Source organism: Solenopsis invicta, chromosome 7, assembly GCF_016802725.1.
Source record: "Solenopsis invicta isolate M01_SB chromosome 7, UNIL_Sinv_3.0, whole genome shotgun sequence".
Lineage (NCBI taxonomy): Eukaryota > Metazoa > Arthropoda > Insecta > Hymenoptera > Formicidae > Solenopsis > Solenopsis invicta.
In genome coordinates this window covers 3,724,618-3,752,610 of record NC_052670.1, presented here as the reverse complement: position 1 = coordinate 3,752,610, position 27,993 = coordinate 3,724,618, and the positions used below count along the sequence as shown (strand labels likewise).

At 38.5% G+C, this 27,993-nt stretch overlaps 1 protein-coding gene across 2 annotated transcripts in view; it reads left to right on the top strand.

The window, feature by feature from the left end:
• LOC105199936 (retinal homeobox protein Rx1) overlaps positions 1–25,286 on the top strand; it is a 51,161-nt gene extending 25,875 nt beyond the window's left edge. Inside the window, exons 3-5 of one of the 2 annotated variants that reach the window (XM_011167270.3) lie at positions 22,827–22,924; positions 23,015–23,181; positions 23,474–25,286. In XM_011167270.3, coding sequence (XP_011165572.1) covers positions 22,827–22,924; positions 23,015–23,181; positions 23,474–23,637 — 429 coding nt within the window. In that variant the 3' untranslated portion in view covers positions 23,638–25,286. Of the gene's footprint in view, positions 1–22,826; positions 22,925–23,014; positions 23,182–23,455 lie in introns of both variants that reach the window. The other variant, XM_026130459.2, reaches the window with a different exon arrangement.
• Positions 25,287–27,993: the final 2,707 nt, after the last annotated feature.

Below are 27,993 nucleotides of genomic sequence, written 5' to 3'. Positions count from 1 at the left end.
TGATCTGGAAACAGAAGTCCAACAACGGAATATTCTTTTTGAAACGGAATATTCTTTTGTTATCACGTTGTGTTAAAATTAAAGAGACTTAATTTAATATTCAATATTTCGTGATATTTTCTTCCCTCGTGATGCGTTAGTAATGTCGAAACTGGCGTTCATATTCCCTTAGCCATAATGTCTCCTCGTTCGATGATAATCTAATTTCAGCGTAGCACTAAAAGTCATTTCCGTTTCGAGTCTCGCTTTTTATCGGTTTTCGTGTGCCAAAACGCCGGCGAAACTACACGGCGATCTATTATATTATTATGGACCCATTGTCGGGGCGAGCCCGCGCGCATTACTCGCCTGTCACGCGATCGCGAGAGAGCCACGTCGAAAAAATAAACGATAGCCGACTAATTCGGCGATTTGCCGGCCGGGCGACTTGCCCGAAATCGATACCGAGCCCGGGCGTTTCGGTGGAAACACTTACCAGAATTAACCCCGGCAGGAAGCACACCTGCAGACCTTTTAAAAGTTTGTCACGTAACGCGCGGGAGCGCGATGTCGATGGAGTAACGACGGTTCCACCAATAAGCGATCTGAACGTGCACATTTAAAATCCTAATTATCGATCGTACTTTAGCAAATGGTTTTTTTTTAATTTATAGTTATTTACTAATAGAGTACAGTGCATTACACTAGACAAATTAAAATGCTGTTGCGAATGGAAAACAATAGCCGTCTAAATAAGATCTTTTCTTTTTTTTTCGTTTTGTTTTTTACACGCAATAATGTTTTATCTCGAGGATTTTTTAATGGCATTAAAAAGAGAGGAGAAAAAATCAGCCGCACTTTCCTCGGTGCACACCGGTGAAAACTTACTGCCGACGTTTTCAATGAAAACAGAATTTTGTTTCCATTGCATGAAGTCGATTGCACTTTAGCGGCACCGGCTCTCACCGGAAAATTATTACCTCGCGTGCCAGTGTCGACTTTATTTCGGCTGGTAATTCGTGTTCCGCATGCGTTTTGATAAATACGACATCCGCGCTTTATCGTCTTACAGCCGCAAGACTTTAGAAGTTTAAAAGAACAGTCCTGCGGCTCGGTATTGGTATAACGAGTTTCTTCAACGGAGAACGTTATTTTTAACGTTCGACTATCCCGCTTTTTTTCTCATTTCCTCGTGTACCATTGAGAAGAAAGCGCAAATGCACATTTGTAACTTTCTAAACGAGTCGATTGATGTAATAAAAGTTTGAAAATCAAGAAAATTTAAAGAAAATTAAATGTCCATCTCATTTGTGTGTGTGTGTGTGTGTGTGTGTGTGTGTGTGTGTGTGTGTGTGTATTCTGTGTGTGATTTATTATAAATATTTATATTACACTAAGAGATAAAAACAAAAAAATTATTTATTCAAATAGGTTATTTATTTGCAGTCAATTAAAACATTTTTTAATTAAAATATTTATGTAAATAAAATAAAAAAATAATTTTTAATGAATTATTTTTTCTGGCAGTTTAAAATATATTTACTCTTAGACTGCTTTTGTATTCAAGATAATCAGATTTTTTAATCTAAGAAAACAATTAAGTTTAATGATATTGTTAGTTTATTTGTAAAATCATTATTTAAATATAAAAAAATATACAAATATAAAGTTACACACTTAAGATAATATGTCTATTTTACACATAAGAAAAATATATTTACTTAAACTAAATAAACAAATGCCTGCGTCAGAATATACGGTTTTTAAAAAACGTGTTTCTTTTCATTAAAAATTTGTTTTTCTCAATGTATATATAATAAATAAAAAATTTTTGTTACTATATATACAATAACTGGCAAAACTTAAAAATCATATCGTGTCATTGTCACCATTTTTTTTTCAAATTCACCAACGAAAATCTCTACTCCAAGAATACAGATAGTTATTTGTTTATATGTCATAGGATTGATATTAAAAGATAATTTTCGTCAATTGCCTTCGCCGAATCATTTGTAGATAATAGTGTAGCATATTTAATCAGTTTCGTGAATCGCTATGAACAATATCGTTCTAAAAATTAACGTGTAAAGCTACCAAACACTTTGTGGGAGTAAAACGCGACGATATGTCCGTACGGTTGGAAGGAGAGGGGGTCGATGGTATCTGTAAATTTTTGCTTTGACTGCGGACAGTGGAATCGACGGTGGTGTTGTCGACGAATCTACCGGGCAGGCGGAAAAAACGGAGAGATTGATTTTTCGCGGTAGGCCAACTAATTCGGTACTGAGCAAGGAGGGAGGGGTGGAGGGACGCGGGGAGGTCGCGGAAAGGGGGTAGGGGGAGGGTGAATAAAGCGAGTGGCTGAGCGAGAGAGGACGCGGTTGGATGCCCATCGTTCCATGTCCGGCCGCTCGACGATTGCCAATTGGAAAAATACTCCAATTCGATTACAATTTTTTTCGATGGCCCCACACAACGGCGCGGAAAAATTTAAAACGATTCGGCGGGACGGCGAAACTATAGCAATCCCGGGCTCGAAGAGAGGTCGCGAGGCTGATATCGGGGTTGTGCCGATGGCCTTCTAACAGCTTTCAAAAGCGCAATTAAAAAAACGATCTTCCGTTCCTTCCTGCGTTATTCGGAAGGAAATTCGGGCCGTGTCGGTTGCACCGCGCTGTTTTTTCATCAATAAACGCGCGAGCATTGCTAATATCTCTCCTCGATGCGATAATTTAAGCGACCCGCTGGTTATGTCCACGCGACGTCGAAACGATCGTCTACCGAATAAGACTGAAGACTTTGCTCAAAAATGAACACGTAAAGTCTAGTTATTAACTACATTGTAATTTCGCTCGATTTAGAAACAAGCTATTCATTTGCATTATAGAATCTCGCTCATTTTCTCTTTGCGGCTTGGTTAGGTGTGTGTGTGTGTGTGTGTGTGCGTATCTTTTTCAGCATTCTGCGTATCTCAAAGGCGGTGACCATCAGCTCCTCGTGCGGGTTACAATGTGCCAGGGTTTCTCGCGACAGAAAAATGATACCACGGCAAGGCAATGCCGACGTAATAAAGGGGTGCAGATGGAATATACCCCTTCACACGGCGCTGTTTAACATTATTTACCGGCATGTCGGCATGGAAACCTCGCTCGAAGACGCACGCGTTCGCATCTGCGCTAAACAAACGCTCGACAAATAAATTGTTTAATGCTGCAATATGTAGCGGCACTTAACGCAAACACCTACTCAAAAATTAAGGATTTTCCCTACACTCGCAATATAATTATTATTTAAACAAAACTTCACTATCCGTTGTCGACATTATTTTTAGATGCAGCTCGTCATAATTGGTGAAAACCTATCCTCTCAAAATTTTTAATCTCATTAATTTCTATTTCAGATATTGTGTTGACAGAAAGCATTAATCGCTAAAACAACTGATCAAAATTGAGCAGCATCTCAAATACGTATAATTGACACAAAAATGTCGAACGTACAAAATACAGCTTTACTTTTTTACAGCCTTCAGTATTTCGGGACTGTCTCATTTTTACTTTCCACAGGCAGGCTAATTAATTGGCATTTGACCCGTGGCAGTATCTAAAAGGTAACCGGCGCAACTGATTGTTCGCACGGCTACCGGGATCTTGCGGCGGATTCGGCGGCATCCTTTTCCCGGCGGTCGATAGCGAAAGCGCTTATCGGAGCGTTTAATTCGGGATTATTAGGGGCCGAATCGTGATCGTTAGCGCTGACACGAGCCCGGCACGAATCGCAGGTGACTGTCTGGGGCGCACCTATATCTATGGGGTGTCAAATTAGTCACGCACGCCGCCTCCGCCCAACCCGTCGGCGAACGGGCGTAACCATGGCTACTGCCGCGAATTTCTCTGCGCGACGCGACGCGACGCGACGCAACGCAGTGCAACGTAACGGGACGCGACGCGACGCGACGCGACGCGGCGACGCAGCGAGAGCGCAATTGCGTATGCAACATGCCGCGAACGAGGGAGTGGAGGAGAATTAAAAAATTGACGGGCGGATCGCTTATTTATTTAGTTTTTTTTTTCCACGTTAAATGTCACCTCATGAAAATTAAAACTTTTTGTCGCTCCGCGCTCGCAAAATCGAGTAATAATTTGCGTTTGCTCGCGCTTTTTCCGCATGGCGAATTTATCGGCGCCGATGACGTTAACAACGCACACACGCCGATGTGCTTGGAAAGAATCGTGTCTGGCAAATCAAATGCGGTGATCACTGACGTTATTCGATAAATGTTAAGTCTTGCGCAGTGAGAGATATCTCTCCTCCATTTGTTTTTCTTTTACTTTCGATTGGACGCGGCAAAAAAAGACGAAAAGCGACGCGCGCGTGCATTGTTCGTATGTGTTGCTATTGTTTTTTTTTTTTTTTTTTTATTCGATCTGTTTGCTAATTTTTATTACACACTCTAACGCGTTAAACTTCATAACATTTTAATTGATCGAATCCCGTTCGTTTACTTCAGTATGAATCGCGCACAGCCGACTCTTCCGAGCGAATCGCCGCAATTTTCGCGAGAACCCCGCCAAGCGGATTAAGTAATCCCCCACGGTTTACATGGAGGGGAGGGAGGGGGGCGCGATTCTCACGTACCCCTCGCCCAGTCAACCAACCGAGACCCGTGAGCTTTCGCCGCGTTATTAATACCCATATGTGAGCGCCATAAACCTGTTTACCACGCAGAGCACGCAGTGAGAATTCTCGCACGAGGTCACGGTCGACTAATGACACCTGAATCTGTTGCCGGCCATAATACATAAATCAAACTAATGTTCGCGTAAACGCGCCGGTCAATAATCTCCAAACATATCGCTCAAAGTAGACAAATATTGTCCCTTTTTTCAACATAAGTGTAATACACACAAACGAAATATGTGCTTTACGTATCTTTCAATCGCGATTTCTTATCACATGTATAGCAGGCATTAAAGATTAATATAAAAAGAGCTTAATACATTGTTAAGAAACATTTCCTTTAAAAAAAAATCATTAAAAAACTATATAGAAATATCTTCTCAGACATCTCAAAAATTATAATAGAACGGTTGGCGCAATTATTAATTCAATTCTGTCTTTCAATAATTGCAGACTCCAAAAAAAAACATCAGAACAGGATTAAACATTTTCTGGAATTTTTTGAGTGCAAAATACGAATTTCAAATTGTTCCATCATAATTCTGAGAAATTTGCAATTAGAGTTGCGAAAAAGAGCTATTTCCACGTTTTGTCATATTGTAATTGCAATATGCGAAGTGCTGAAAAAGCTTTATTGCAATCAAAGTATATTGTTAGAACTTTCAACCATTAAAAGTAATTTTTTGTACTGGCCATAATTAATAAAGTATTTATAGTCATAAAATTTATTGCGGAAAATCTGTGAATTTAAATCATTGATGATTCACCAAATACTCTTCTAACTATATTTAAATTTAAAAGTTTTTAAGCTACGCACGAATTCGGAATTTTTAAAGTTTTAACATTCGCCATATCGACTCTATTGAATTTGTTAAAATTGAATGATTTATTGAATTTGTCAATTTTGACAAATTCAGTAGATTCAATATGGCGAATGTTAAAACTTAAAAAAGTTGAAAATTTCGCAAAAATTTATTTATAAAGACCTTCATGCTACTGACAATGAGTACAAATTAAAAATTAAAATAATTGAGTTAGTATAGCCGATAAAAATTAAATTATGGTTCAATTTTATTAAAAAATTTATATAGAGATTTTTCATACCATGAATATCTTAATCATAGCCGACACAAAAAATTTTTTAAGACTGAAAATCCTAACATACTTAATTTAATTGCAATGAAACTTCTCTAGCACGCCACATATCGTAGATGACTTAACAAAATACGTGAAAATAATCCTTTTTTGCAATTTTAATTTCAAATTTCTCAAAACTATGACGGAGCAATTTGAAAACCAGATTCACATTCAGCGTTCACAAAAACTGTAGGAAGTTACGAGTCTCATTCTAATATATGAAAAAAAAGTTATATAATTGTTGAATAAAAAAGTGAGAGTCACCGAGAGAGAGAATGTACGTGTGAAATGGAATCGTAAAGCCTCGTAGTGCTCATCGCTAATTACATCAACAAAGGTTACAAGCAGCGTGCCTCCCGTTTTATCGCCCTCCCCTTATCGCGCCTGGCCGACAGGCGGACTTGCTTCTTGCCCGACGGGGCTAGTAATGGCGCCAATAACGCGCTTTCTAATTCTCGACACGGGGAATTCCGAGGCGTCGGTCGGGTCAGGGAGAATTCTCGCGTTAGCCGGGGATAAAACGCCCGGCTCGATATCAAGAGAGGAAAGGCGCTCGCGGATACAAATGTTATTACGCGAAAGCACTTCCCCCAATCTCCCCCGGTCCGATGGCCGCCTTTCCGTCCGCCCCGCGCCCCTCGGCCTCCCGCTCGGGATCGTTTTTCTTGTGGGTGCGATGTTTCCAGGCGGAAAATAAGATAATGGCCCGGCGCTAGGCGCGAAAAGCCCGCGAGCGGGGAAAATGGCCCGGCGGGAAATAGCGAAGATCGTGGGAGCGACGGCACCTGCCCCGCGCACGACGGAGGGCGCGCCTGCAAGGAGAGGAAAAAAAAATAAAGGGACGGGCGCGTTCCTTCGGGCGGGACCCCGGCAGGGTGGGAGGCGGGGATGAGGAACACACGGTAGAAATGTCGCGCGATCGCGTAATCGAGTCACCGTGACAAACGCGTGAGAATAAATCAGACGGCGGGAAACGATTGGCTTCCGAGGCGGACGGGGCGAAATTGCGGACGGCTCCAGAAATTGTACAGATCTATAGCCCGAATTAATCCAGTCGATTGCTGTCGCTATGCCGATCCGATCAGAATTAGCTGAATTACTTTAGCGACGACGCTATTGTTTTCATAATTTTATCGCGTGTGTGTGGATCGTGCAAAATTAAAGTTGCAGTTAATAGCAATCAAAACGAACATTTCGTATTAAAAATTTTTATTATCTCTCATTGAAGTGCGATGTAATTCTTTCCATTTTTATCATTCGAGGAGGAAGATGAGAGAAGCGAAACGAATTCGACGATGGATTTTGATAGAGCTAATAAATATTTTTGTTAGACATACCACAAAAATCCCCCTGAAATTTAGCAACAGTTGAGAATGTGTCAACAAGAATTACAGGCACAACAACAATGCTAGCAGCGCAGTATTGACATTGACTGTAATTAAATAGAAATCGTTAGTACAGCCGACAAAATATGGCGCGCGTCGTTTGTGACTTACGTAGCAGACTGTCGGAAGCCTTCAGCCGGAGGACGAAACGCGTCCTTCGATTCTTGGAGAGACCGCGGAGAGAACGAACTCTGTCGCAGCGCCGTCTAACGAGTATTATAATTACTGTCGCGTAACTCAATATTGCACCCTCGATATGCTAAACTCCCGCGGAATATAGTGTTAATAGGCGTGGAATGGCGCGGGACAACACCCCGCTTCTATTAATTGCACTTCACCCTAAATGCAAATTGTTCGAAATTGAGCGAGGGCTCCCCGAATATTTGGAAACTCCATTACGGGCCAGTGTTCGTCCTTTCGTTCCTCGCATACATATACACATACACACACACAAACACAAACGCATACACACACACACACACAACATACATACGCGCCCACACACACCAACGCATACACACACACACACACAACATACATACGCGCGCGCGTACACACACCACCTTGTTGCGGCCTGACGCGAAGGGCGGTTTCAATCGGGAAGGGTACACGCGATGAAAAATCTATCTGGGAACACAGACGAAATTAGATAGCGAGTAATATGAAATCTGAGATTGAATGTCGTGAGACTTGCTACTGTAGTTTGTCACGTATATAATGTCTCGAGGAACAGCTTTCCATCAACTTTCTGTTAATTACTATAAACAAAATAAATAAAATTATCACTTTTTAATATAAACGTTAAAAAAATGTATAACAATTATCAAGACATGTACAAATTAGAAATGTCACTCGCAAACTGTACGTATACACAATCGATTCGGTTCGGATTTAATTCTTGATCTAATATTCAACTTATTATTGTTTGTACACGTCACTTGAAAGAAAGACGTTCTCTCAAATTAATACTAGTTGTTGCGATGAATATCACCACATGTCACGGTAGTCAAATTAGTATGTCACTCGTCACGAAATAAGAGAATTCCAAGTTCGTACCCTAGTTGGAAGCTATTTTTCTCAATAAATTCTTTACAATCTTTTTAAACCGCTTATAGCATCGTTATTTAAAACTTGACGATTAAATTAATTTGAAATATTATTTCTAGCTTCAGTTTGCGACTGTATTTTAAATCTGACAAATCATATTAGTTTATAGAATCATATGTAGTCTCTAGAACTGAAAAATATATTTTATAATTGATATGAAAATATTATTACGATTAGCTTTGACCGAGAAATGCATTTTTTTTAATTTTTTGTATTACATTATTTTTTTAATTCAAATCTGAATTAATCAAAAATTTCACATCTAAAAAGTTTGAATACAAATTACATACTCTCTAAATTTTTTGGAGTGGAATTTTATCTAAAAGAGTGGAATTTCACTCTAAAAGAATGAAAATCCTGCCACTCTTTATCAAGACTGGCAGAATTTTCACACTTTTAGAGTGGGATTCCACTCCAAAGATTTTAGAGAGTATATTATCAATTTTATCAAATTATATTAGAAATGACTTTATGTTGTACAAACAATTATATTATTTTTCTTACAATATATAAAACTTTTGTTATTATCTCTATAATATTTAATTTAATAATAATTGTGCTGCTAATTAAAATTTATATTTCAACGATTCAATTTAATTTAGTTCATTTCGATTTGATTTGGCGTTAAAAAACTTTGATTCACAAGTCTCTAATACAAATGTAATTTAAAATATAGAAACAAAAATATAGAAATAAAAAATTTTAGAAAAGAAAAGCACGCACACATATAAAAAATATTTAAACCGCATTATTTAATTTTTATTAGTAGCTTAACTAATAGAAAAAGAAATGCTGGTTTAATCGGCGAAATCAAGTATTCGGTGATCGGCAAAATCAAATGAGGTTTCGGTGTTTCGACTTTCGATCATTTGACAAAAAACTTAAAACGTTCGCGGCAAATAAAGCCGAAGGTTAGTCGACGGCACGGAAGACGGAGTCCGTCGTTCCCGTAGATGTCTTCGGGAGATTAGCTGTCCAAGGTTCTGAGGTCTGTGGCTCAATTAAGCACTCCGTTTAGCGCTTGACTAAAAAGGGTTGGGAGACCCTCGCCCTGCCCCCTCGAGCATCAATCATGTCGGAGCAACCCTTTTCCCGAGGGCGGTTTTGCTCCTCTATTGAGACGAAGTGTTGTGCTCAAACACAAAAACACTTCATTTGGCAGATTAGCTGTTAAACACTAAGGGTGCACGCGCCGTAGCTATCGCCGATAAGCACGAAAAGTGTCTGGAGAGAAAAGCGTGTTGGTCCCCGTACAATTTGTTCGCACAAATTACTAAAACGATTAGAACAAGGATCTAATCGAGAATATTTGTCAAGGAGATGACGTATTATCTCTTTGTTAATTTTATACCGTCTTTATAGGTGACGTCATAATATTACATTGTTAATTTCTGCTTGCTCTTATAAATGCTACACCATCGATCTCTCATCATTTTCACCAATTGTCTTTGTAATTTACATTTACCCTAGAACGTAATCATATTTTTCTGATGTTGATATTATAATGCTTTGGATGAAAATTTATCTATATATTTAATTAAGAATTTTTTTAAACTTTTAAGAATCTTGTTAAATATTTTCTACTTTATAAATTGCAAGGTGTTAAACTAACTGAACTAACATTATTTTAATAAAAAAAATCTTGTTAAATATTATTTTAAACTTTAAACTATCAAAACTTTAATAACAAAACCTGTACTAAGCTTGAATTAGCGCAAATCATATTTTTTTTATGTTAATTATAATATTTTGCGTAAAAATTTATCTATATATTCAACTAAAAATTTTTTGAAAGTTTTAAGAATCTTGTTAAATATTTTATTCTTTATAAATTGTAAAGTGTTAAACTAACTGAACTAACATTATTTTAATGTAAAAAAATCTTATTAAATATTATTTTAAACTTTAAATTATTAAAATTTTAATAACAAAAACTATACTAAGCTTGAATAAGCACTTGGGTGAAAATTCAGCTCTAGAATTAATATACGATGTAATATTTTTGAGAAACGTAGTCTCTAAATTGGAATCAGTGTGCTATTCACTCTAATTTGCAATGCTATACTTATAACTATAATCATCAGTGATCATTCATTCACTGTCTTTCAGACATTTCGATTAAAAGAAGGGTATTCTCACTAATTAAAAATTCAGTGTATACTGAAAAACGATGCACATATATTCTTTTACATCATTCTTTTGCATCATTCAAAATAAAAAAAAAAAACGCATCTGCCGAGAAGAACAATTAATTCTTTAGATTTGGATAGACGTAAAAGCGCCGTCAGTAGCGAAAGACGTACTACGCTAATTGAGGATTAATAAGACAGAAAAATAGCAAAGGATTTCCCATGGAGGGGCTTCCTTGACTACTCGCCGACTCTTTCTGCGTCACGAGCGGGCGGAGGAGCTTCCATATAGGACACACGGTACATTCGGTACGTGCCTGCTCGTTTTAATATCGCGTATAACATTATGAAGCCGTTGTCGGCGTTCTATCGGTCCTGAGGCCGGCAATTAACAATTAGCTGGCGGTCCTTGTAATCGAATTACGGCGGCCATTGTCGCGGGCCCAGGTACAAACGTATTCAGTTCCACCGGGTACCTTCAGAGCCGGCGGCATTCTCCTTGCCGCTCGCCCCCGGGCGGGATATCAACGGGGACCTTATTGGCTCGTCTCTCTTTTTTTCCACGGTGCTTTAAGATCGGATTTCTCGCCGCTGCATGCGCGTAGATGCAGAATGCAGCCGTGGTGAGATCCCTTACAAAGGCAGCCCGGGCGAGCCTCTGCATAGGGCGGGGATGAATGTCACCCCGTGAAAATATATCCGTTTCAACAGTTTGAGATTTCGAGTCTCGTGGAGGATCTCGCAGGTATCTCTGTCCCCCTGGTGCACCTCCACGCGTGCACGGCGGGCGCAGCAATAGCGCGCTTGGGTCGTATTGGGATTAGTAACGTTAAACTGCCGTGTTCGCGCGGAGATACTGCGATAAAGACGAGACGAATTGTCCGGCGGATAAACATGTCCATCTCGGATCGTTCCTCGACGTCGTTTATCGTTGCCACGTCTGGCGTCGAAACAGGGATTAATGATACGACGCTTCCTACTACCGATTCGATAGGAAGCGAAAGAATGGAAAATGGCAATTTATAAACGGTGAAATTGTCAAGATAAAAGTGCCAGGAATACGATAAATTTAGAAGAATGACATAGAAAGCGGGTTCTCGGGAAGATTTTTCTTTTTAGTAATTTCGTATTGTCATTTAGTCGATCAGTCGCAAGTAATTTGATCGCGATTAATAAAAATTGTCGATTGTCACGTGAATAATCTATGTTACATTCGTCGGAAAGCGAATCTACGAAGTAGATTCAATACGAACTGTGTAACCATGCCACACGATTCTTCGAAAGGTGCAAGGTTGTATCTCGGGGTATGGAGCGCCCGCGATCGGAGCGTCCGCGATCCCGTTAAAAGTTCTCTCTGAAACGACCCTGACGTAGAGAGATCGTGCCAATTATCAATTTCCAAATCCCGTTTGATTAAAGCCATTCGACTACGAAAGAGCCCCGGCTTTATCGAGGCATCTCGCGGCCCTTTAACGAGTAACCGATGTCAAACGCAGCCGGAGAAGAGACCGACAAACGCACACGTAAACACACACACGTACACACGTACAGGCAGTGTGCCCACGCGCGACGTGTATTCACGTAAAGAGAAGGAAGGAAGGAAGGGAAGCTCGGGGTCACTCTCTCGCCGGGGAATACAACGAATTCGAGATATATCCAGGCAGAACCAACTATTAATTTGGTTCCCAGGCGTCGACCAGAGGTAGGGGCAGAAGTACGAGCGAAGAGCCACGAAGGGCGGGCACGTGGAAGGTGGAAGGAAGGGCTGTGGAGGGAGAGAGAGCGACAGAAAGAGGGGAGGCTTCAACCAGGACCAGAAAGCCTCCGGGGCAACAGATTACTGTCTACGGCCTACACCCTTCGCCTCCACCCCGTCTCCCGTCCTTTTCCACCACTCCCGGTCCTTTCCTCCTCTGCATACCCATCTCCCGGTCGACCGTGGCTGGCCCATGAAGTTAATAATCATCAAAAGTCACAGTGTTTGTCGAGGGCGGCCGCCCTTTGTGCGCCCACGCGTGCTCCTGACGCTAATACGACTCCACCCGGGCTTTATTACGAGTTATTAGAGTTATTACATCGGCGACGGATTTTCACGTGCAGCGCACTTACGGTCGCGAGCGTGTTTCTTTTATATCTCGCTCGCTTTTTTTTCCACCGCCGACAGACTTTTTTTCTCTCTCGCTCTCTCTCTCTCTCTTCCTCGTGTTTTCACGAATTCGCTTTTCCCCGCTGTTTCCCGTTTCGAAGGAAGCGGCGATGAAAATTAGAGCCATTTGCCACAAATGTCATAAAACGGTATTTTTTCAAAGCAGCGTAAAACACTAAACTTTATTAGAAAAAAATAAAATTGCACTGACAAGAGATTAACTTGAAAGAAATATAGTACAGTTGTAAGGGAACGACACACGCGAAAGTAAATATTAACAATTTAATGATTACTGCGACATGTGCATTCGTCTTTGCTGCTCTATTTATTGGCACTGTTATATCCGAGCCACTGACAATAAGAGAATAATAAATATTACACTTGTGGTAAAGTTAATAGCAGGTACGAGATTTTATTCTATTTAGTTGTTTGCAATCCAGTACAAATGGTATTTTATGTTAATTTCATTTAACTGAAAGTAATCCACAGAAAGAGAAAGAGAGAGAGAAGGTGAGTGAGAAAGAGGGGAGAGAGAGAGGGGTTCGCTGAAAGTGGCGCATTGGCCAGACTCTGATGAGTATCTCTATAAACGAGCAGTCTTAATTGCGGTACAGTCACCAGGATTGTATGCGGCAGAACACACAGCCATGAAACGCGAAACGACGGCGTTGCTACTGTGAATGCACGTCGCAGCGTAATTTCGAATGCACAGACGTGACTTAATGGTGTTAAATGCTCGCGCGCGCCGCGATCCAGAGTTCCCGGGTCTAATTCTCTCTCGAGTCTAATTCCTTCGACTTCCCTCTTAACGCTAACCAAAGTTAACTAAATGTTTCTTTTCTTACTATCGCGTTTGCCCTATGCTATATGCATATTTATCGTGTTACGACGTAAACTCCAACAATTTATATGACGGCAAGGAAAGAAATGCGACGCAAATTGGACGTAGCAGACGTATGTAGGAATGATGGATTTGGTTCAGCGGAATTAAAAAGGATGCAATTTGTGTATCTGCGGTATTCCGGATACGGGAGAAAAAAAGGATCTGAAAAGTCATCGTTCCGATCGGCGACTTCACAGAGCTTTCCTCCGAACTATGCACAAGTGACAAAAGCTCGCGCACATACGCAGAGAGATCTGTTTGAAAGCCTCGTTTTCGGCGCAAACATATTGTCTGGTAAATAGCTTCCTGCACAAAGGATGCATTCACTCGGAGCCGATCTCGTCGCCGCGAGAGCGAGTGTATAGCGAGGAAATACAACGACCGGGCCAGACAATGTGGGCACGGTGTCAAAATACGCGGGCCATACGGCTAATTTGTCGAATTTCTGCGCGGTCTCTCATTCACGCCACCCTCCCGATCGCACGCGCTGCTCGAAAGTACGTTGTTCGCATACTGCGCATTGTAAATAATTTTTTGAGAATTGCAAAATGGTGAACGCGCTCCAGTTTATAGGTTAAAACAATTGGAACTTTGTTGCAAACCTGAATTCAAAGGAAAAATTCGTTGTGTTTGAAAATTTTTTCATTGTTCATTAAAATAAAATAAATTCTTGATTTTTCATCTAAAGAAATGCAGTGCTAATTAGGAATTTTTTAATATCTGCAACGGGAATCTTATAAAATAATTAGAATTTTATAATGACGCTTTAAGACTCGGATTTTAATAATTGCGATATATAATGTTTTATTATAAAATTCTGTGTCACGCTAAATGATTACCCAACTCTAATATTTTTTATGATTATTAATTAATGGTTATTTATGGTTACACATGTAAATTTTAAGTAAAGCTAACTTGGCATTATACTATTTCTTTATTTTGCTATGCAGTTATTTGTCAAATATATAATGTATGGAATAAGAAAATGATTGAAATTTCCGTGACTTCGTGACAAAAACTCTCGTAGTTCTCGTGATCTAAGGATCATCCAACGAATCATTGTGCGACGCGAGGTACCACTCGAGAACAACAAACGAACGATCCGTAGCGGATTCGTGTACGGCGTTACGACGAGCCGTTTAGTCGCATTGTAAAAGTGAAATCGCCTCGTGTTTGGGATGTTATTTGTAACACATTAGTATTGTATCGCAGTACGACGGGGTTAGGCCGGGGCGTTGGAGTGTTTAAGGGTGATTACACGCAACGACAGGGGTGGCTTTATTGGAGGATGCCGTCAGCGGTGCTCACTTGTATCATACTTGAAAGTTCTCTGAAACTTATAAGAATGGATACACCTGGTGTGAAATCGCAGCTTAATCACTTGAAAAGAAATTAAATTATCGAGCAATATTCAGCCGTACATCAGTTTTTTCAATTGTTATACATAATATAATTTCATAAATATACATAAATTATTATTAAATAAAAAGAAATTGTTTCGTAAACAATTTCTGTTAAAGTTAAATAATGATTTAATTTTTCAATTACAATAATTTTTTCACATTGACTCAATTTTTTTATACTTTTTCGATCCCTATTGTAATATTTATAATATTTTTTTCTTGCTTTCTTGCAATTATTTGATTTACAACAAAAATTAAATATTTATTAATTTCTTTTTTTTCAGTTTTATTTTTAATTTAAGTATTGATTAAAAAAAAAACAATCATTCTTATGCGTGTGCATATTATAGCATTCATATGCTCGAGTACGATAAGATTGTGTACAAAAGGAAACATTAAAATAAAAAACGTGCAAATTAATTTCGCATAATTCACATTTGTGTAAACCGACATAATTAACGTTAATGTAAGACTATCAATTAGCGACGATTCAACCACAATGCGGACGAATCTACGCACATAAGAAGAAGAGCGAAATGAGAACAACTGCATAGGATTGAATTTGGCCGACAGTTTGACAGGGCTAAAGCAGAGAAGGGGAAATAGCACAGGGAAAGAGAGAGAGGGGCAAAGAGGGAGATGAAGGGCATAAAAAGCGCGGTGAATAATAGACTTCAACCCTCTCCAAACATCTCCCTTCTCTATGCATACCGCGGTACCATGGACCGGAATCTAGGCTTATATTCGAAACGTGTCCCCTCTTCCTTCTCTCTTTCTCTCTCTCTCTCTCGCTCTTTTTACACCCCTCCCCCCCTCCGTCTTTCTCCCTTTATCCACGATTGTCGTAGTGTACGACGATAGGGCTTTGATAGACTTGTAATACATCCGGAAGAAAAATAACCTCATCCGTCTTTTTCCTTGTTCGCGAATTAATGGTAGCGTTGGTCTTTTTAGCTAGGGCTATTAACATCGATGATTACGGTTGTTGAACGCGCGGCTATCGTGCCGCACGCGTAACAATCGAACCACTATCAGCCTGTTGTCTTTAAGAGCCAGGAATAATTCCTCGAACGAGGTAGAAGGTAATCGGAATAATGGGAAATAATCGGCTACGGAACAGTTGCGAAATGTTAACTAACTGGAATTTAACTGGAGTTTTATTTCTCTCTAATAGAGCCATAAAAACAAGTAAAATAATTAAATCGCATTTACATCTGCGATGTCTAAGAATAATTACATGCATATGCAACAGATATTTTAAACTTAAGATAAAAGTTCCATTTTTTTACACCGCTTTATCTTTAGTTAAAATTTAGTTAACAGCGATGACAATTTTATTCATAAATAATATATTTTCTGAAGAAGATTTGTGAATATACGTTAAATTAAGAGACTAATTTCACGCATCATCTCATCTCGTAACGAGTTTCATAAAAAATTATCGTTGCAAGTAATTTTTATATACAAACGATGTTTTAAATGTACATTTAAAATATCGTTTATATATAAAATAAAATGTACAGCAGTCACTTTGTAGAACGATGTGAATACTTAATATTTCTGACTATATCTATTGTTGACATTTATAATGATGTCTATTACTTTACACGTATGAACATCGCACACACATACACACATTAGCTTCTTGAAACTAGTTTATTTGATCTGCTTGACAAACTCCAGGCAGAAAATATTAATGAGCATTAAATGACTGTGAAAATGATCAAAAGATAATAAAAATCGTTCTAATAATCTCTCTTCGCCGAAAATGACAAATTATCGAATGCAGTTGGATAATTCGTTTTCAATAAAAAAAATTCCACAAATTATTATACCTAATTCAACATTTAATATGAGTTTGGAAAACCGAAAATCAAATTATGTTATTTTCTCAATGAAAAAGTTAACAACTACTCCCTCATCGCGGAAAATGATTTTGCTGATACACTGAAGTATTGTCAATTTAATTAAGTTTCTCGCGTGACGCGCCATGGTGCGAGAAAATAAATAATTCATGCATGTTTGGCACCGCCCCACACTGCGCCCGTAAAACGTTCGTGAACTGTCGGCATCCTATAGGAAAGACGTCGATATCAACGTCAACGTCATCCCGATTTTGCGCAAAGCACTAATAGGAAGACACATTAATCTCCTCCATCGTAAAGGTTTTAATAACCATCTCGCACGACTTGGACCCCATTCGACTTTTATCGAGCCGCGATCTCGTATGAGCAAGAGACGCAAAATACAAGATAATTAGCTACGAGAAGAAAAAGATCTTCATATTTTGTACATGTTAACAAATTAGCGTGCATCTATTGTTCTTACTACTGATTAACGTATTGATATAATTTATGAATCTTTTAATCTCTTATTTAATAAATAGCTTTGTTTGTGAAACGAAATTTCTTTCAAATTCTGCTTTTTCACGCGTTCTAAATTTACCGTTTTAATACCAATTTCCTAGTCCCAGATATATCTCTTAAAAAAAGAACTGATATAATGTTTCAATAACCTGATTATTATATCAGTAACTAATGATATTTCAGTATCAGTTATTGATAGATTTCTTTTTTTTTACAAATTACTTTTTTTTAAAAATTAGTTACAATGCGTTATTGCATTTTTTTTTTTAAAGAATGGCATGTGATTTATAAATCTCTTTGACAGATTTTTCAAAAGATTTGTTACAGAAAGAAAAATGTTTGAACGCGATCTGCGTTTCTCCGAAAATTCTCATTGCGTCGCTAGAGATAGACATAACCGCGACGTCTTCGCGCGCGTCCACGCAACTCTGTCGGAGGCCTCACAGGCCGCCACCGCCACGGGGGAACAATGCCCGAAATCTGTTAATACTCCAGTCGGCAACAATGAACTCGACGTGGCGTGAACACCTCGAATACCTTTTTGCCGGCGCTAATCCGAATTCGACGAGAGCCGCCGTCGAGTATAAAGCGACCATCGTCCCGGAACGATGCGTTTCACTCAGAGAGACGGAAAAGAGAGAGAGAGAGAGAGAGAGTCAGGGAGAAAAAGAAAGACAGGATGAGAGGCGATCGTATGCGTGTAGGTACATGTGTGGGGGAGAAAAAAAGCTCGTACGATAGATAGAGTTCGGGAGTGATTTTCGGCGCGATATGCTTCTTGCTCGTCGAGTGCTCGTCACCGTATGTTACCAAAGAGAACGAGAGCTGTTGTTGCGTCCAGTCATTGGAAACATCATCCATACATTCATCTATCGCATGTTAGATATCACTTAGTATTCACCTAGGCAATCTGGTACGTGGAGAGAATTTTCTCTTGGAATTTACCCTCAAAATTACGTCATGGAACAACATAAACTTTGAAGAATTTTACTATACTTTTAATTAAATTTAACTAAATTATCCTAAAATATTATATTAAGTATGCGAATAGTTCAAGAATTTCGAATCGTGATTTAATTCTAAAAAGTTAATGTATTTTGTTCGTTTTAGTTACATCTCCATGCAATCTTGTACCTACTAATTCTCGTGCCTGATTTGTCGATTTTTGAAATTTTTCTAAATCTTATAAACTGATTTAAAAATTTGTGTACACGATAAACAATCGTCTTCCTAAATTTATTTCAATATTTTATAGGATTGTATAATTTTATAGAATTTAGAACAAAATTAAAACAAAAATTGCTTGGTATAATACACTCACACTTATCATCTATAGTATCTGTTATAAATTTTTACTTAACACATATTTTGTGGAATTATATTTTCTAATATTTTGGCGATTATATTTTTCATCTGTTAAAAAGAATCTGCAACGTCATTGAAAATACTTTGTTATTTTTAAATTAACATGTAATGTAAATCTGAGAAAATTTGATTCAAATTTAATTCGTATTTGAATCAAAGAGATCGATTCGATTCAATGCGATTCAACGTGAAAATTTTACATTCCATTCAATTTGATTTCGAACATTATCAAAGATTCGATTCGATTAGATTCGACCTCACAAATGCTTAAGTCTCACATCTCTATATAATATGAAATAATTACATGAAATAATAATAACATATAAAATAATTATATAAAATAATAAAGTATATAACACAATATAAAATAATTTGTTTAAACTTTGCTAAAATTTTGCTAAATTTTATTGAAATTGTAGTAAAATTCTTTGAAGTCCCATGTTGTTCCAGACTATTATAATTTTGATAAATTCTTCGAGAAAATTCTATGTAACGAAAAGGGCGTCTACGCGAGCAGTTGTAAAATAATTTATCTATTTATATATTTAAATTAAAGATTGTTTTAGGAATCGTTTTATAAGATGCTATGATGGGTCGACAAGATTATTATCTTTCTTTCCATTCTCCAGAAAAGATTTCCATACTGCAGTCATAACTTTTGCAATGTATCATTTATAATTTACTGTTTTAATAAATTGCGCTTTATCAGCTGACGTTTATCAGTCGCATTCTTCACCGATTACATCGGATTCAACGATTCTATGCGAAAGAGTCAGAACTGTTATTCTGTTACGTTACTTGTGCATTAACGCGATAATGATAATTAGCGCTCTTATCCGCGCGTCAACCTTCCAGCAAAATCTTGCAAATTATGCAACTCCGGCATCACGAAGTTTCTCGAGCGAGAGTGTGCCAGGTAAAATCTCACAGAGACTAACACGCCAAGGAGGAAGCGGGGCATAGTCGGGGGGGAGAAGAGATCACGAAAAAGTGTCGCCGCTTCTCAGCGACAACGGAACGACGTCCAATTTTAATCTCGGAATTACTTCCATTTTATTTCAATTTTCTTGCATTTAAACCGTCTAAGCGAGTTTACCTTCGCAATATCATTGCCGAGGATCGTCGCCGGCTGGTCGGGTCGGGTAGGAAGAGAACCGAGAAAGAGAGAGAGAGAGAGAGAAAGGGATAAGAAGGAGGACGTCGGCGGAGACGGGCGGAAAAGGTGGAAGTACCTGCTCTAATAAATTTACGACCTAAAAAGATTAAGCCGCGTTAGCCCTGTTCTTTATATTTCCGCGAGAGGAGCGAGAACGAGAGAGCGCGCCGCGTTCTCTCGCCGCTAAACGCGAGTCGGTCCTCGATGAACGAGACGGAGAGAGACCGTTATGGTGAAGCATAGGATGCAGAGAAAGAGAAAGAGAGAAGGAGAAAATGGGAGAGGGAGACTTGACGAAAAGGGAGGGAAAGGGAGGCAAGATGGAACGAGATGGAAAAGGATATATAAGAGATACGAAGGGAAATTCGCTTATTTTCCCATCATTTCGGCGTGGCATCTTGTCCGTAGCCTTTTCTCATCCACGGAGCCAGGAAAGAAAATTGCTTCTCGTTCTCGAGAGCGGAATATCGTCCTGATGAGCCCGGGAATGCTCCGATATCCACTCCCCCCGCATCCCTCTTTCCTCTTCCCCCCCTCCCCACCCTTCTTCTGCATTGAGCTCCAAACCTCGGGTGATGCCTCCGACGTTTAACCCCGTCTTCGTTTCACTTCGTTTCCGCGTTTTTCTCTGTGTTTCTCTCTTGCTTTCTTTTGCTTCCTCTCTCTCTCTCTCTTTTTCTTCTCCTGACGATTCACCGCCACTCATTCCTGACAGTAATATTCAATTTACTAGTCGCCTCGTTATTCGAACGCGACGCTTCATCCTGTCACCGATTATTTCGGAGGCGCCAAAAGAATTTTTGCGTCGTCTAATAATAAACAAATTTGCGACGAGCTGATCTCGAAAGTGTGCGCGGCGATACATGGCTATATTACCTCCATGTTATTACTGTTAAAAGATCTTAGATAGTAATACGTTTATTTCTTATGCGCGTTTGAACTGTAATCTTCCAAATGTCTTGGTTAAGACATTAATTCATTGTTAAGATGCGTTTCCATTTTTAGATTCGTAACTCCCTTGGGACTTTATCGATGATGAACCATAGCAGGAAAACCGAGCGATTCACGAACGAACAATTATCCACATTCGTTGTCAGCTACCGTAGAGAATTGATTGCTCAGCGTTACTTATCCGATCTTAAAGCTGCCGAAGTAAAAATCAAGATTCATCGATCGCCGATGGATCCCGGCCTGGACGGTTCACGCTCGTCTCACCGCCGCGTGTGAATTCGTCACGGACGGGGCACCCGTCCGGTGGGCCTTATACCCGGGCGCGTCTCGATCGGGACTGAATAATTCATAAGCCGAGACCCCGATAGCATCGGCTCTTAACGCAATAGACTTAAGCGAGCTGCCAACAGCAGCCATGTTACAATAAAGAAATCAACATGGCCGAGAGCCGTCACGGCGAGCAGGGGTGCCCCCTCCGGCGTTTCCTTCCCTCCTTGGGTCCACCTTGGAGGCGCACCGCGTCGCGTCACGTCGCGTCGCTCGTTCACTTTCGATTTCGCCCCACGGGCTCGTTACCCTCTTAATGCCGATGGAAGGGTGGACCTCCTCTCACACCCTCCGATCTCTCACCGACCGACCCTCTTCTTGGCCCCCTCCTTTTCTTAGCCAACGTCGCTTTCAGGGTTGGACCTAGGAGACCCGCCCAAAGAGACATTTCTGCAACCCTCCTTTTAGAGCAGAAGTCGAGAGATATAGCGAGAAAGAGTGAGAAAGTTAGACGAGGGGAGAGAGAGAGAGAGAGAGAGAGAAAGAGAGAGTAGAAAAGGGAGAAAGTCTTGGCAACCACTTTTCTCGCCCTCCGCATGATCGCACCCCGCCAAAGGAACTCCATTTTCTATCAAACCCACTAAATCTCTCCTCTCTTCCCTTACCGCTCTTTTTTCACTTTTGATCTGACTTACTGTGTTACTATCTTGCTCATTTCCGTCTGCTTTCTCTGAGGTTAGATTTTTGCAGACGACTAGTCTCTGTCGAAAAAACAAGTGTGGCTCTTCTTAAGCCAAAATTCGTCCAATACAACTAAAAGTGTCAACCTCAGAAATGTATAGAGTAAATCCGCAATGCGGACCTTTGCTCGAGAAATTCTTCCGAATCAATCATATTTATGTTTTCGATATTAAAGTTAGTAGAAAATTCTAACGATTGTGAATGGCAGACGCAGTGGCAAAATCCATTTTTTAATAAGAAAATTTAATGTGCAAAGTTTTCTTTTCCTTTATTAATATGCGAATAATTGCAGAATGATTGATCTAAACTCTTTTTTAGAAATTATTTATAATTTAACGCAGTTTAATAAAAATTATATATAATCTTTAACGCTTGTATTAATGATATTTATACGATAAAAACGCTAATGTCGATAAAAATAAAAAGATTAAAACTCTTTCTCACTAAGTATTTTAAATAATTCTGCAATATAAATTTTTCATTATTCTACTTTTTGCGAGCTCTTTCTTCCTGTTAAAATAATCAAATATTTAAAGAATAGCTACATAAATAAAAATTTTTCTAAACAAGATTATAATAAAAAAATAGAAACAGACATGTGAAAATGGAATTAATTAAAGGTTAAAAGAGTTTTAACAATCACAGCTATTATTTTATCTTAAAAAACTACGATTACAATAGTAATATAAGAAAATCAGTCTTAATAATGTAACAGAGATCGAACATTTTACAAAGTCAAAAGCGATACATCGAGTCTGGTGTTGAGATCAGGGCGGGAAGAATGAGAAGAAAGGAGGGTGCCCTCTTCCTCAAGTATACGGTAGTGACACGTTACCATTATCGCGTCTCAACAGCTAATGAGAGTTTGTGTCGCCATTATTCCCGATTTACGTCGAGCCAAACGTCGTAGCAAGCTTAATGAATTTGCGAAATTAAGTTCACGAAATATTAAATACAGCTAATATTGTCACTTATCAGTTAAAGATTGGAAGAGCGATAGATAACTTCGGTTAAGCTTGAAAAGTATATCATAAATTTCTGTTGAAACACATGTACGTTCGTTTTATTATTTATGTCTCCCCCTCTCTCTAAGTTATTCCAATCAAATAATGACAAATTGTCCTTGTGTTTCAGGTGTGGTTTCAGAACAGGCGAGCCAAGTGGCGTAGGCAGGAGAAAATGGAAGCTGCGAGACTAGGCTTGAGCGAGTATCATCACGCTGCTAATATGAGGTTAGTCTGGATGCATTAATAGAGCCACTCTCATGATGAAAACCTCATAATATACTGAATATGTAATAGTATGGAGATGTGACGTTTCAGGAACGTTGCCGGTCCGGCACTAGGTCTGCCAGGGGATCCTTGGCTCGCGCCGCCAGGATTGCTCAGCGCGCTTCCTGGTTTCCTCGCTGCGCCTCACACAGGATATCCTAGTTATCTGACGTCTCCTAGGCGATTACCATCACCGCCAAATGTCGGCGCCAATCCAGGTAACAATTATTTCTAATACATCTCGCTTTTTTTGACAAGCATAACGGAGTTAATTTAATATGTATAATATATAATAAAAGTACCAATAACATATTATACATATACATTACATACTTGAGAACATAAAATTAAAGTATAATAAAAAAAAAAGTATTTATTGAAAATTAAACTTTGATATCAAAGGGTACACGATAATTTTCTCAATGCAAGACATTCTTAACGAGCTAACCATCTGCGTTCATCATGATTAACGAGCATACCAACGAGTAGTAGAAATTGCACTGTTCGCAGGATCGCTAGCCAGCAGTATGGCAAGCATAAGTGCCGGCGGTCACGTGCAACCACCGCCGCCAAGTCCGCCGGGACATGATCCTCGCACCTCGAGCATTCAAGCGCTCAGGATGCGGGCCAAGGAGCACGTCGAGAGCATCACTAAAGGTCTGCAGATGGTCTGAAGGTTAACTGATGATACGCCAAGGGCGCGCATCGCTGCCAGCCGCGCCAACCTCGCACTTGTGTCGGCGTGACGAGCAGGCGAGCAACCCTTCGCCCAAAGACACTCCGGATCGCAAGAAGTCGCCGCCTGAGCAGCGCGAACGGTACATCGACCGACGAGAGCGAGAGAGTTCGTTTCGTGATAGAGGGGAAAGATCACCGACGGTGCTGGACGTGTGTTGACGAAAGTACAAGAAGCTAGGCAAGCGAAAAAAAAATCCGTTCGAGCGATCGTCCGTTTATGTGTGATGGGAAGTGAACCTGATTGTAAAGGGATCTTGTTCTTGGTATCAACAGTTACCAATGGACGATCTAATGTATTATACATTGGTGTCGTGTTAAATCAAAGAGATTAATATTGCAACAGTCAACGGATCGGTGGGTATATTTTCGATGATTATAGAGACTATCAATGTGATAATTGGCAGGTATCTATGATCAATGAGCATGTGTTCATGATTGAGAATGGGCTAACTATTGAGGTCAATCCTATGAAAACGGTGTCAATCTCGGAAATAGAGTTTTTATCTGAAACACAGCACGGAAAGCATAAAATATGCCTAGAAAACGTCTATAAAATTAAGGCGTTTCTTAGACATTTGTGTTATTTGTGACGCTTTCGATAATAATAACCACGACAGCAACCAAATAGCCAACTGACGGATAAAAACTCGCGTTTTTAATCTGATGATAAATTTTCGAGCGGATTGCTCTCGTGTGAAAAATTTGCTCGGGACTCGCTCCAAGTCGGCATTGTGCAATAGACAAAAGGAATTGTGTTGCGCAAACTTGTTGCATAGCTGAAGTGAAGGCAAAGAAGATCAACTTGATCAACTCGCCATTATTATTCACGACATTTATCGCAAACACTTGTGTGTCGAGTCTCACACTAAATTATTTTTTAAACCGTGAATAGAAAATGACGTATATACATTGCCATAAAAGTAACGCAAGTAATTTTTAAATACCGCAAAGATTTGGCTCGAAGTCGATAATTATGTATACATAGCCATGACTCTATAGTTAAAAAAAAGATCGAGGTGTACATTATTTAATTTTATAAAGCAATATAACGCAGGTGCAAATGTACTGGTGACAACCGTCATGAAACGGTAAATGTGTAACAAATTTTTTAATTTATTTCTAAATAAGTTATTAACTTTTCATTAATTTACTAATATGTGATTAAATTTGTAAAACTGCAAGGTGTCAATTTCGAGAAGCAGTATATACCGCGTGAAATATTCCATAACATATAAACACATTCCCGTATTACTCGATGCTACGCGATAATTAGGGAACTAGCCGACGATACCTTTCATAAAATAATTATATTGTTTTACGGTCATCGAATATACGTGAACAAACGTCAATGAACTAGTATTGATTTACGTGTGGGACATTTAAATTATCACTTACGTACGTAGGCCATTTAGAGAAATAATCGACAGCTTTTTATCAATTATTTATTTAGACCACGTGCGTATAAAGTGATAATTCAGATATTCTAGTACACAGAAAAATATCATTTTCGTGCTGAGAAAAGCGTTTATTTAATATTTAGTTTTTTTCTGATAATAGTTTTTGCAAAAAATATTTTTTTTATAATAGTTTTAAAATACATGCATCATTTACTTGAAACAAGCAATAAGTATTATTTATTTAAAATGAATATAATGTACACACAGAAAAATATATACTTGAATTATAAGTAAATATTACTTACATACTTAAAATAATTTATAAGTTTATATAAATGCAAACTTATCACAAATTTATTCAGAAATATTCTAAATCCTTTTCATTTAATATTTCAATCAAAAATATAAAGTTGGAACAAAAATTTAATTTGCTTGTTATTCTGATTTTTCTCTGGTACAATTTTACAATATTCTCCGAAACAGTATAAATTTCTTTTTTAATAAAGTGATGAGTTTTTTTCTAAAATTTGTGATGAATACATTTCAAGACGATTATCAAAAAAGGATATTCTTTATTAAAGATAATCATTACTTGCCGGAAGAAAGAAAGTTGAATATTCGCTTTACTTGGCAATGTTTTTCTGTGTGTACGCTAAACATTTAAATCCGCATTGAAAACGGAATTTTAATTGAGTCTCTTATCTGTCTCTTGCGCTCTGCGTTACTCTGACCATATATCGCAATAAAAGAGGAAGAAATAAAAAAAAAAACAAATTTATTCCAATTTGTGACAAGAAATGTCGATTTACTGAACAATTATGCCTATCATCGAATATCCTGTGTACAGCAGTAAGTATACTGGATGCTCGGTAACAGGCGACATCGGTACGAAGTGATGTGCGAAGAGGAATACACGGATACCTTAAACGATCAATAAATCCGATCAAATCGAGTAACTCACTTCGCCTCACGAAGTCCAATTCGCGCTCGTCGGCCGAATATCCCTTCGCAACTCGAGGCAAGTTGCGTACGAACCTACATAATAGAATACGCGTGGCCGATGCGTTTGGTTAAACGTAAATCGTTAAGCGTAAATCGGATGTCGGTCGGTTTTCTGAAAATCTCCCGAATCGGCGGCGACGCTCACGAACCCGACGGCGGCGGTCGTCAATCGTCGATCGGCGAACTAGCGAAATATCTCTTGTAGAATATAGGGTAAAGGCGCAGGCGGAGGCGAGAAAAGTGAATTTTGACATAAACAATATTCTGCAGTATTAATACGTTAAGGAAAAGAATTGTGCATATTATCTAGACGCCATCGTGGTATGTAAATTCCAGGAGAGAGCGCGGAGGACGACTCGCCACGCCATTTCCGACCAACATATTGTTTAACGACTGATGTGAAATTCCATTCGCGATGTGCAAAATCGTAAGATATAAAGTATCATTCTTTCGAAATCTTGAGCTCTCGCCGTGAGTTATATTAGGAGTGCGTTTCGCATATCTTTCGTAACAAAGATTTTTGGTGAAATATATAAGTCTCTTCCTTGTGTAATTCAATGTATCTTGCGTAGTTATTAGCGATTTTGACTCACTTACGATTTTGCAGACCGTGTTTCACGGATGTTTGCATTCTGATCGTTCGCGACGATCAGCCTCCGCGGTCCGCAAACGAGACACTCGTAGAGAACGAAGAAACGTAGTTAGTCACTTCCCGGACGTCTATTTGTATATATACCCGCTCGTGACAGAATAAAATTCGATGTACATATTTAATCGTACCATATCGTTTGAAGACAGGGCCTCCTTTATTGAAATAAAAATACAAACGATGATAATATATTAAAATGGAAGGGCAAATACTTTACTATCTTCTCACCGTCAAGATCCTCTCCTCAAATCCAAGACACGTTCCTTCATGTACGAAAGAGATAAATTCGTTTATCCAAAGTTAATTGTAAGTATCAAAAATAATGAAACTTCAAAGTTTACGAGACTTTCAAATAATTTTATCTCAATGCGTAATGGTTTTATAGATATATAATTTACAAATTCCATAACATTGAAAAAAATATATTTCTTGCAGCGTTTTAATTTGATAAAATATCTTTTATTAAACATTTTTAACAATTACCAGTCTTAGATCTTAAAAAATCATCCATTCATTATTTTTATTTATTTATTATTATTACTCATCTCAATCGAAAGACTTTCTGTAATTTATTATAGCACTGCTAATATTTATTAGATTGCATTTTTCATACGCTAGTAGCGCATCGATCCGAGATGTATATCGTGAAAATTTTAATTCCCACGGAGAAAGTAATACATATTTGCAAAGAAATTAACATATCAAAGAACGACTTTAATTAAGTCTTAATTCATTTCCGTGAAGAGGGAGGAAGAGGGAGAGAGTTACAACCGGTAGAAGACTATCATTCGTCTTTCTTCGAGTTTAATTAAAACCGAAGATTTGTTAGAACACGAAGAATCCGTTAATGTTAGAATTGGCGATTGTTTAGAAGAATAATTTTCTTTGTTATCTATAAAATAAAGTATAAATTAGCTTTTACTTTTATATATAAAAAGTAAACAGTCCGTTTGCATTTTCTTTAACTAGTATTAATTAAAAGTTTTTTTAAAAAAATTGGCTGCATGTCTAAGTATAAAATATAATTACTTTTTCCCATTATACATTTTTAATTGTAACAGATCCTAAAAGAATCGAAACACGAAATTAATCGTCTGTATGAAAGATTTGAATAAAAAATATAGTCTCAAAATGTATTAAAGTAAATTTTAAATAACACTTTGAGAAACGTTGAAGATTACACTCGATATCTTAAATGTTTATTTTCTATATTTTTCTACTTTCTCATCGATCAGGCCCATTGT